Source organism: Bufo gargarizans, chromosome 3 (assembly GCF_014858855.1).
Source record: "Bufo gargarizans isolate SCDJY-AF-19 chromosome 3, ASM1485885v1, whole genome shotgun sequence".
NCBI lineage: Eukaryota > Metazoa > Chordata > Amphibia > Anura > Bufonidae > Bufo > Bufo gargarizans.
Window position 1 is genome coordinate 335,230,166 of NC_058082.1, and position 12,555 is coordinate 335,242,720.

General features: G+C 43.6%; 1 protein-coding gene across 1 annotated transcript in view; it reads right to left on the reverse strand.

The window, feature by feature from the left end:
• The window catches only part of HEATR6 (HEAT repeat containing 6), an 81,132-nt gene that overhangs the window by 21,393 nt on the left and 47,184 nt on the right, over positions 1–12,555 (reverse strand). Inside the window, exons 7-11 of the mRNA XM_044285356.1 lie at positions 9,633–9,770; positions 7,839–8,122; positions 2,630–2,807; positions 2,321–2,527; positions 595–694 (exon numbers count right to left, since the gene is read on the reverse strand). Coding sequence (XP_044141291.1) covers positions 595–694; positions 2,321–2,527; positions 2,630–2,807; positions 7,839–8,122; positions 9,633–9,770 — 907 coding nt within the window. The remainder of the gene's footprint in view (positions 1–594; positions 695–2,320; positions 2,528–2,629; positions 2,808–7,838; positions 8,123–9,632; positions 9,771–12,555) is intronic.

Genomic DNA, 12,555 nt, shown 5'->3' on the forward strand with positions numbered 1-12,555 from the left:
AACCGCTTCACTGCCCAGCAATTTTCAGTTTTTGTATTTTTCATTTTTCACTACCTGCCTTTCTGGAGCCATAAAGTTTTTATTTATTTCTTTTCCCTTCACATAGCTGCACAAGGGCTTGTTTTTTGCGGCATAAGTTATAATTTCTAATGGCACCATTTAATATTGCAAATGATGTAGTGAGCTGGAAAAAAAATGCATTATGGCATTATCATTGCAGTGTATAGGCGATTCGGTATGTTTCTATGGACCCCTGCCACACATAAGAACTACATCCGTAATAGTCTCGGATTCTTCAGAGAAACCAAGGATATTACAGAGAAAAAACAAATGACTGATCTCTGCACAGCGCTCCCGGTGATAGCCTCCTCAGATTTACCACAGCATCCCAGGGGTTAAGTGCTTGTGATCAGCGTTATCAACAATTTTAGACATTGCCTCCAGGTGTCTGCTGTTTAAAACATTTTTAAAGACCCTACCGCCGAGGTATAGCCAGATGGCGGTAGAGAAGTGGTTAAACTAATAGGATATATTACAAAGTTTCTTATATTTGCTTACAATATTGTTTTAGTCAAAGTTTTAAGATGCACAAACCTTTATTACGAATGTAAGGTTTAATATGGTTCCAAACTCTGGTGAGTAAGCCAGGTTTCAACCGATGATATGGTGCATTGGACACCAAATTTGCAAGGCACTGCAAACGACACGAAGAGTGATGGTTAAACATTACATGCTAGTTATACAAACAGTATTAGACTGTTGCATGTCCAGTCTTAGGCTACTTTCAGACTGGCGTTTTGACTTTCCGTTTGGGAGATCCATTCAGGGCTCTCACAAGCGGTCCAAAATGGATCAGTTTGCATTCTAATGCATTCTGAATGGAAAAGGATCTGCTCAGAATGCATCAGTTTGCTTCAGTTCAGTCTCCATTCCGCTTTGGAGACGGAGACCAAAATGCTGCTTGCAGTGTTTTGGTGTCCGTCTGATGAAACGGAGCCAAACGGATCTGTCCTGGCACACAATGCAAGTCAATGGGGACGGATCCGTTTTCTCTGGCACAATAGAAAATTGATCCATCCTCCATTGACTTTCAATGGTGTTCAACACGGATCCGTCTTGGCTATGTTAAAGATAATACAAACTGATCCATTCTGAACGGATGCAGACGGTTGTATTATTTGAACGGATCCATCCATGACAGATCCGCACAAAACACGAGTGTGAAAGTAGCCTAATTGTACAAGCAAGTAAGCATATAGAGAACAATGTATAAGAACTCAAATGCTCAATCTGATAAAGGTGGTCTGAGATTAGTTCCCTCTCTCAACAGAACAATTCTCTATGCCATTCATTCAATTACTTAAAGGATCTTGGGCACCTATACTTAGAACAGAGCTGCAAAGTGCTGAAGGGCGCACCGCGCATGCATGGCCACCTTCGATGCATTTCTAAGGGGCTTACAGAAATAGCTGAGCCAACACTTGACTATTTTCAGCAGTCGCATAGAATTTCTGGTAGGCCCTCTGGCACTTTATGGGCTTTGTTCTAGAAGAGGGACCTGCACTTTTCAGACATTGGGGACATGTTATAGCAATCTGCTGGGATAGGGGTCAGAATATGGCGATGCAAAAATCAGTTTTTTCAAAGCTTTTGAAGTATTGAAACACAAGAAAAGCTATACAAACGTAGTAATGCTAAAATCGTGCTGACCCATAGAATGAACAGTACAGATTAGTTTTACCGCATAGGGAACACCATAAAAACAAAACCAATGAAATTGTGGCTGAATTGTGTTTTTTTCCAGTGCTATTAGAAAGTGCACCTTGTCCCTCAAAATACAAGCTCTCAAATGACTATGTGAATGGGAAAACTAAAGTTATGGGTCCAGGAAGGCTGGGAGTAAAAATATAAATAAAAAATGAACAATAGCTGGGTCCTGAAAGGGTTAACGCTATTTTTTTTAAAATGTCATAAGATTTCTGTTTGATCTAAAAAGTGTTGTTGTTTGATCTGTGAGGCAGAAGACATGTTCCCTCTTCTAAGGATATACCTTCTGTAAATGAGTGCATCTCCTGTGGCAAATCCTTAAAAGCCATGTACGCCTTCGGGCTCAGTTTTTTAGGGTTTTTTTTATAGCAGTTTTACCAATTTTGGCCTTAAATTTTTTTTTTCAATTGGTCTTTATTAAAAAAAAATCAGCAGCTTTGTCATAAAGGCTTAACTTCTGCCTAGCTGTGAGAATCATCCCTCCACTTTGCACCAGTCATCTAATAAGCCTTATTATTATTTCAAAAACACTTATTTAAGCCTATATTCATACCTTAATTATTTGTGTTAATGTTTGAGCAGAAGACTCGGCAACCACTGCTAGCAGCAGGCACCTGTGCAGCTCCCGTATACTTGAAGCAAGCATAACGGAAAAAGCAGTGAAGGCTCTTTTATGATCATCTGCATCATCAGCAACCGAAAGGAATTGTTTTGAACCATCGAGTATAGCAGACAGCACTTGAAGAGCACATGCACGGGTCTAAAAGAAATGGGATATAAAAAATAAAACAATATCACAGACAACCAAGAGCCGCTGTTTTTGCTTTCCATAAAACTGCTCCAGATGCAGAATTACGCATACCTTTGGAGAATAATCTTTAAGCACAACAGTCATCAAAGATACAGATTGTGGACTTCCTATTCCAGGCATATCTGGAACAAACGCTGACCAGTAGCCATAAAGAACTTTCTTTTCAATTGACTTTATTGTAGACAGAAAGCAGGATAATGCTCCTTGTCGAACTTTGGCTTGGAAAGACCTAAAAAAAAAAAAAGATAAAAACAAAACAAAACATACGCTAGATATTTCAGGAAAGATCACACACAGTTATGAACTTATTTTGGAAATTCTTTTTTATAGGATATAGATATATTTGGACATCCCTCCTAATTCTTGACTTCGATAGCCTTAGCCATACCCATCGCAAGCAGGCAGCCACATAGACTAAGGCCTCATTCACATTTCCATATTACATCCGTGAAGATGTCTATGAAGCATCCATGTTTGGTCCGTGTGTCTGTTTTTTACCCTCCGTGTGTCATTAGTATTCATAGAAACATAGAATGTGTCGGCAGATAAGAACCATTTGGCCCATCTAGTCTGCCCAATATACTAAATACTATGGATAGCCCCTGGCCCTATCTTATATGAAGGATGGCCTTATGCCTATCCCATGCAGGCTTAAACTCCTCCACTGTATTTGCAGCTACCACTTCTGCAGGAAGGCTATTCCATGCATACACTACTCTCTCAGTAAAGTAATACTTTCTGATATTACTTTTAAACCTTTGCCCCTCTAATTTAAAACTATGTCCTCTTGTAGCAGTTTTTCTTCTTTTAAATATTCTCTCCTCTTTTACCGAGTTGATTCCCTTTATGTATTTAAAAGTTTCTATCATATCCCCTCTGTCTCTTCTTTCTTCCAAGCTATACATGTTAAGGTCCTTTAATCTTTCCTGGTAAGTTTTATCCTGCAATCCATGTACCAGTTTAGTAGCTCTTCTCTGAACTCTCTCCAAAGTATCAATATCCTTCTGGAGATATGGTCTCCAGTACTGAGCACAATACTCCAAATGAGGTCTCACTAGTGCTCTGTAGAGCGGCATGAGCACCGCCCTCTTTCTACTACTATTCGACGGATGCTGCTGAGCTGAAAATTAATTTACAGCATCTCCCATCAGTGGTCAGTAAAAAACTGACAACATTTATGTAATCTGTGTCCATGATTTTCACTGACCTATAGACTTCAGTGGACGTTTTTGGTTCACATCACGGACCGAACTAGTGCATGCCTCCGTGATTTTTGAGTTGGTACTCCAAAATCCAAACACCAAAAATAGGAAGCAAGTGGTGTGTACTTGTAGCCTATCCTCTGTTTCATCATTCACTACAGTTGTAAATAGCCTCTGGAAGAGACATCAGGCATGGACGGGCAGCAGAGCTTCATGATCAAATGGGTTTCAATGGTCAAAAAGTCCACAATATCAGTTATCCAATTCTAAAAATGGCCCCACAGTGCCTGGGCCACTCCTATAGATCATACTCACCCCAATCCCCAGAACCCTAATCACTCTAAATCCCTGCATGGCTGCCACTGCGTCTCCCCATCGCGCGAATCAAAACATCCATTGTTGTGGAGTTCAGCTAATAGGCTTGTCACTGTCGCGGCCTGCTATTGGTTGCACTAAGTGGGTCCGCACCGCATTAGAGGATTCATGTGGCCACTGTTAAGGGGGCCGGGGCGCTGTGGCAGCCACTGTTAAGGGGGCGCTGTGGCAGCCACTGTTAAGGGGGCGCGGCTCTGTGGAGGTCACAGTTAATGGGCCGTGTGTTGTGGAGGTTACTTTTAAAGGGAAGATCACTGTTAAGTGGAAGGGGTGCTGTGAAACTATATATCAATTTGCTCAGCTCCTCCTGCTCTATGACATGCTGCCTATAGCTTACATTGCGTTTTCCTGGCAACGGGCAAGCATGATAGATAATAGCTGGACAACAACACACATGTACGTAAATCACAAAATATTTTATTAATTCATCACATAAAAGACATAACCATAGACATTAATAAGTATATGAATCTGAAGAAGCTGAGCGAAACGCGCGTCAGGGGTGCGCTCACCAAGGTCGGTTCCCCTTTACTTTTCCTAAATGTGTTTTCCATGCTGGTTGTGATTTTTTTATGTGTTGGATGCATGTTGCACGTTATTTGCCGCTGTTGGGGATAATTATCCACACTCATAATACAGCTAGCATGGTAACAATTGTATTATCACTGAAAGCCCACGTTCCCATCTGGCCTGTGTATGAGATAACCTTTCTCGCTTCAGCCATGTGGCTCACTCAGACTAGTAGGTGATGTGCGCTTGGGGGATAGATCCATGCTGTGTAACCTTGGTGGGGCGCTGATTCGCAGTGCTGCCACAATACTGCTGCTATTCATATACTTATTAATGTCTATGGTTTTGTCTTTTATGTGATGAATTAATACAATATTTTGTGATTTATGTACATGTGTGTTGTTGTTAATCGGATCTATTGAGTTGGTGCTCACACATGATTTTCTCATTGTTTTTGAGAAGTATTTTGGTTATAATAATAGCTGGACATCAGCATCAATGGTTTAATATCAGCGTTTCGCTAGCTGCCTTTACGTGCTGTTGCCAGCAAACGTGTGATGCGCAATTTTCTGACAAACCCAACTCTTCAAAAGTATGGTCATGCTCACATCATAATTTACTGATTTATACAAAAATTTGTCCAAAGCCGATAATGTGCCAAATATATGCCAAAATAGCCCTGGCATACCTTTCATGCTGACTATACTTTTTAATACAGGAGGAGGAGGGGGGGGGGGGGGGGGTCTAGCTAAAGTAACATTTGCCACACCATTTTTCTTTCTACAGTGAGGATCAGCGAGCCACGTAAGCCACTTGATATCAGGGCTACACATTTACAGAACAGAGTGAGCAGGGTACACATAAGAAACTGTGTGGCACAAATACTACTGTCTTAGGCTACCTTCACACTAGCGTTTTTACTGGATCCATCAGAGTTCAGCAACGTTATGAATGGATCCGGTTGTATTATCTTTAACATTGCCAAGACGGATCCGTCGTGAACTACATTGAAAGTCAATGGAGGACGGATCCGTTTTCTATTGTGTCAGAGAAAAGAGATCTGTTCCCCTTGACTTGCATTGGGGGTCATGCCGGATCAGTCTTCGTCCGCATCCCATGATGGAAAGAAAGCCGCATCTTGCTGCGGTTTGCTCTCCGGTATGGGAACGCAACTAATTGGAATGGAATGTATTTTGGAGCATTCCGTTCTGTTCAGTTCAGTTTTGGGGACAAAACTGATGCATTTCTTTCCGGTATTGAGCCCCTTTGACGGATCTCAATACCGGAAAACTAAACCGCTAGTGTGAAAGTAGCCTTAGTGCCATATACAGTACTTTTTGCTTTATAAGACGCACCTGATGATAAGATGCACCTAGGTTTTTGAGGAGAAAAATAAGAAAAAAAAATATTTTGAACCAAAAGGTGTGCTTTTGGTGGGTTTTGAACTAATAGTGGTCTGTGGATGAGGCACTGCTATGGGGACGATGCCTGTGGATGAGGCACTGCTATGGGGACGATGCCTGTGGATGAGGCACTGCTATGGGGACGATGCCTGTGGATGAGGCACTGCTATGGGGACGATGCCTGTGGATGAGGCACTGCTATGGGGACGATGCCTGTGGATGAGGCACTGCTATGGGGACGATGCCTGTGGATGAGGCACTGCTATGGGGACGATGCCTGTGGATGAGGCACTGCTATGGGGACGATGCCTGTGGATGAGGCACTGCTATGGGGACGATGCCTGTGGATGAGGCACTGCTATGGGGACGATGCCTGTGGATGAGGCACTGCTATGGGGACGATGCCTGTGGATGAGGCACTGCTATGGGGACGATGTCTGTGGATGAGGCACTGCTATGGGGACGATGTCTGTGGATGAGGCACTGCTATGGGGACGATATCTGTGGATGAGGCACTGCTATGGGGACGATATCTGTGGATGACGCACTGCTCTCTCTTATGCTGGTCACCTCTGTGTCTTCTCATGTCCCTGTGTAAATAGTGACCCCCCCCCCCCCCCCCCACTACACCGGGCCCTGCCATGTCATGTAATCCAGTGGCTCTGCTTTGTTAAAATACGGTAATCGTCTGTAGTAGTACTCACTATCAAACTATCAGGCAGGCCGGCAGCTTAACGTCACTCACTCAGTCACGATCCTGCTCCGCCAGCTTCATTAATGAAGTGGGAGGAGCATGATGGAGTGAGTGACGTTACGCTGCCGGCCTGCCTGATAGTGAGTACTACGTCAGACGATTACCGTAGTTTAACAAAGCAGAGCCACTGGATTACATGACTAGACTTTACATATAAAGACTGCTTTGAGCAGGGCCTGGTGTAATGGAGTATAGTGACTGCTCCGGGTCCCGCCGTGAGTGCAACAGCAGTTGTCGGCCTTCAGCCCCTCCTCCCACCCCGTGTGATAGAGCTCTTATACATCGCAGGCCACGCTGTACAGCATAGTGTCAGCAATGTAAAAACTGCACCATTCGGTTTACTTTTGGGGGGAAAATAGTGTATCTTATAAAGCGAAAAATACGGTATACATGTGAATTTGTATAATGTATGTTTAAATAAACTGAGGATGATATCGGATTAGGGGTGCTGATGGACTGATCTCTTTCCTACTACATGCTGCTCCTATTCATCCATGCAGGAAGAATATCCTAAAGACCAAAAGGATCATTTCTGCAGCAGCAGGAATCATTAGTCTAGCTATTGCTTTTATTCACAAGAGATCTTACTATATCTAATTTATTTTCAATAAAGTCAATGGGGGTCACCTACAAAGCCCTACACCGGTCTTTGCTTCGTCTCTGCACTGCCAAAGGATTCACCTAATTTATCCAGGCACCTCCTGCAGTCTATGTGCCTGGAGTAACGTTCACTCCTCTTGTACGCATCTTTCCAGGCAGGCGTAAACGTAAATTTGTCGGGGATGAATGATTTGTCTGGTCTTACCAATGCCCCCACCACTCCCAAGTGATGAAGATGGCACAAAAAGGCCTATACAACAAAATAGATACATGAGAATTTAAAAAGTCGCAATATGGGTTCTTACGACTATTTTTACATCAAAATCTGGCATAAAACTCTTCATTCATGACCCCCAATGTTTCTGACAATATACATATCTAATTATACCATAGTTATTAAAATAAAATCTCCTTACCTTATTTTACTTTGGAGACCTCCTTCTGCATCTGAATATTCAGAGTCACTACTGTATAGTTTCTTAAATCTTGAAGAAGGTGAAGCAGCAGCATCTTTGCCAGTAGATTTTATCGGTGAATTTTGGGGACCCAGGTAGACACCTGAATTTGCCTCTCGTGCACCCACTGTTAGTTTGTCCAGGGCAGGTGGGAGACTATCTGCCAATTCATTCTCCATATCATCCTTTTTTTCTTCTCCCTGCTGGCTTTTCTTCTGTTTACCTCTAGATTTCTTCTTTCTATTCTGCATTAAAAACAAATAAACAAAAAATGTTAACCAGATCACATCAAGATTATTTTTCTGTTAACCCCTTCAGGACCTTTTTTTTTTTACCCTCTGCCTTCCTGGAGCCATAACTTTTTAAAATTTCCATTTACAAAGACGTATGGGGGCTTGTTTTTTGCGGGACAAGTTGCACTTTTTAATATTGCATATGATTTAAAGGGAAGCTGGAAAAAAAAATCCAAATGTGGCAAAATTTGAAATACATTTTTACGGGTTTCATTTTCACAGATGGCCTGTTACCTTCAGGTCAGTACAATTACTGCAATATCACATTTATTTAGTTTTCTTATGTTTTAATACATAAAATTCCTGAAAAAAATGATTTTGTTCTTTTCTTTTCAATTATCCTTCTATTGATTTTTTCAAGATTATAAGATTGACACAATACAAAGACTGAATTGCAAAACAAACAAAAGGTAATCACCTAGATAATTGCGACGGCTCCCCGCAAAGTCACCCCAAAACTGATTTTGTTCTTTGAATCGCCATATTCTGACCATAACTTTTTTATAGTTATGTCTACGGAGTTGTGTAGGACTAATTTTTTGTGGAACAGCCTTTTTTGGGACAGCGATACCCATAATCTTAATTATTATAAAAAAAATGTTTAATAGGGAAAGAGGGGTGCTATTGCCTACCTGCTCCCCCTTCTGTCAATCTAGACCCACCTACAACTTTGGACCACTGGGTTTTATTTCCAGGACCACTTTAAGTTCCCAGCCCACCCCTGGCCGTCAACACATTTTCCATGTTTAGCATTACAAGGAGTGCCAGGTTTTCCAAAGCATGGGCACTCTGATTATTCTGTGGCTATGTAGGGCCATAGGCAGCAAGCTATGATGCACTATATGTTGTGAAGCTTTTCTATCATAGTCAACATTAACCGCTTCAACAGTTTGGGCTATAGTAAGTCTTATGTTTGACTGGACCAGACAGTCTAGTCTTTACCCTTACATGCATTAATGAGCCTTAGGCACCCAGAACCCAATCTTAAGTTCGCTGACTGCCCTTCTTTGGACCACATTTGATAATGACTAACCACTGAATGCTTGGATCAGCCCACAACACCTTCCATTTTGGAAATGTTAACTCATGTACCTATAACAATTCGGTCATTGTCAAAGTCACTCAGTTCCTTATCCATTTTTTCTAGCTTCTAACACATCAACTCCAACAACTGACTGTTCACTTGCTGTCTAAGATATCCTAATGTGTGCAGTTCTCTGACACGCATAGATACCCTTCTAATTATTAGAAAGCTATGCACCATTATCCATAATAATACTAATATACTGTATGCATTCATAATGTGGCTTCAGACAGCATTGTTAATATTATATTTGGTGGCATAATTGTGTATTGTGTTCTACTCAGATAAGCATATTACATAATTTAAGGAGGACGTCTGTCAACAAATTTTTTTTTTTCAAGGTACTGTATATGGGAGTCCTAAGAAAGAATTTCTTACCCAAGTTGGACGAACTGAAGTGGATTCACTTTGGTCAGGTTTTGAAGGCGATCTTCCATCATACTGAGGCAACGGTGATGGATACAGAACTGAAGGCATTTCTATATTGAGTCCAGGAAGTCCATGAAAGATGTATTTCTATAATAAATTACTAATTAAAGTTACCTCTAACTTGACAAGGGCTATGCAACCAAAAGTCCACCCTACTTACTAAACACAAGTAGAACAGAATGGTTTATCACCTACAGGAGGGAGGTCTGAACACGGCTTATTCACTTCTATGGGACTGCCGAAGTTAGATGAGCACTGTTCCATAGTCAGTGAATGGATCAAATGGTCATAAATGTGGACGACTGCTCCATTCACACAGGACTCCTCTTGCTATTGGTAGAACCCCCAGCTATTATACATTTATCCTTGTCCCATGGATGGGTGATAAAACTAGATTTTTGTACTTGGCGTGAAATCTGTTTCTCTTCCGTTCATTGGGGGACACAGGCTTGACCAAATGTATAGCTGCTGCTGCTAGGAGGCGGACACTAAGCACACAAAGTGTAAGCTCCTCCCCTTCAGCTATACCCTTCCTACAGGGACTAAGCTAAATCAGTTTAGTGCAAATGCAGTAAGAGAATCAACACACACACAAAAAACAAAAAAAAAAAAAAACAAACAAACATCCACAATGGCCAAATGAATCCATTGGGAAATGGAAATCTTCAACACTGCCAGCCCTCGTCTCGGCCCCTCTGGAATCATGAACAAGGTATCCGTCCGCTGGAAAGATGCCGTCTGGGACAGATAGACTCAAACGGCTGGTACTATATCCAGGGTATGGAGCGACTGCTCGCAAGGATGAGAGAGGCCAGGACAAAATGAAGAGAAAATAATCTCCTCATTTAGATGGATTGCCGACACGACCTTCGGAAGGAAGGACTGCACAGGGCAAAGAAGGAAAGACTGCACAGGGCAAAGAACCACCTTATCCTCATGGAGGATCAGGAGAAGCGACAGACATGAAAGAGCTGCGCGTTCAGACACCCTACGGATGGACACGATTGCCACCAAAAATGCCACCTTGTAACATAGGAAGCGAAGTGACGCCTGCTGAAAGGGCTCAAACGGAGAAGACTGGAGAGCGCTGAGCACTAGATTAAGATCCCAAGGATCCAACAGAGGACGGAAAAGGGGGAGCAGCACGTGCCACCCCCTGCAGAAAAGTCAGAAAAGCCGAAAGTGAAGCCAAATTCCGCTAAAAAAAGAAAAGAAAGCCGACACGTGCCCTTTCAGGGAGCTGAGAGCCAGTCCAAAGTCCATGCCCAACTGCAGGAAAGCCAAGAGCCGCGGCAGAGAGAACCGAACGGAAGGCAGCTGATGCCGCTCGTTTCAACTAAAGTAGGACTTGCAGGTCCGGTGGCAGATTGGGAAAGACGACGACTTCCTGGCCCGAAGCATGGTCTGGATCACTGCATACGAAAAACCCTGAGCCTTCAGTACGGCGGCTTCAACAGCCATGCCGTTAAATATAGCGAACCTAAATTCAGGTGGAAGATCGGCCCCTGAAAAAGAAGGTCAGGAAGAGAGACGCCAGGGTTCGTCTGCGAGAAGGGTGACTAGAGGCAAGTGCCACGAGAATGAGGGTCAGTCCCTCGGACCTGATCTTCCAAAGGAGACGCGAAATGAGAGGAAGAGGTGGGAACACGTAAGGAAATGTGAACAGACTCCACAGAATCACCAGCATGATGGGGTCCCTGGACCGCGAGACGAAGTCCTCGACCTTGTTGTTGAAGCGTGAGGCCATGGGATCCCCCACCGCTCGCAGATGGCTCGAAAGTCCTGCGGGTGAAGTCCGAAAGTCCGTCACCGGGAGTGAGACATTCCCGACTGAGAAAGTCTGCGACCAGTTGTCTACGCCGGGGATGTGAACTACAGATAGTGCCGGAACATGTTTCGGCTCAATGCCGCAGAGAGAACCGAATCGCTCTCAACTCCAGAACATTGATTGGAAGGGAGCGGTCCTTGCGTGACCATACTCCTTGAACAAAGAGATTCTCCAACACTCCCCCCCAACTCCTGAGACTTGAGTCTGTTGTTAACACTCTCCAACTGAGAGGAAGCAATGAGAGGCTTGACATCACCACTGGAGAGACCAACCACCATCTGAGGGTCCGGCAAACCGGGGCAGAGAGAAGCATGGGTCAATCCAAGGAGGCTGGGGAGCAGTCCCATCTGGACAGAATGGTTCGCTGAAGCGCTCTGGTATGAAATTGAGCATAGGGAACTGCTTCGAAGGCCGAGACCATGTGACCCAGAGCATGCAGAGACGTATGGGAACCGGACAAGGGGAGAATCTGAAGACGGAGAGCGGATAGCTTCTCCGGAGGAAAGATCACCTTGGCCTGAAATGTGTTGAACACAATGCCCAGATACGTCAACCGATGTGATGGATAAAGACAAGACTTCTGCCTGTTCAGGATTCATCCTAAGCACTCCAGGGTGTCCAGAACTATGCTCAGGCTGTCTGCCGTAACCCGGAATGACAGACTCTTCACCAGGATGCCATCTAAGTAAGGGATCGCTATGATCCCCCTGGCATGGAGCAGGGCCATGACTGCCGCCAGAACCTTCATAAAGACCCTGGTAACCGTGGCCAGGCCGAACAAGGGGGCTACAAACTGGAAGTGAAATGGACCTACTGCGAACCAGAGAAATCTATGATGTCTGACGCAGATGGGTGCGTGAACATAAGTATCATTGATGTCTATCGAGGACATGTACTCCCCCAGTTCCATGGACGCAATGACCGACCTCAGGGACTCCATCCGGAAGCTGCGGAGGTAAAGGAAACAATTGAGCGACTTGAGGTCCAGAATGGGACGGACCGTGCCCTTTTTTTTGGGGGAATCACGAACAGATTGGAGTAAAA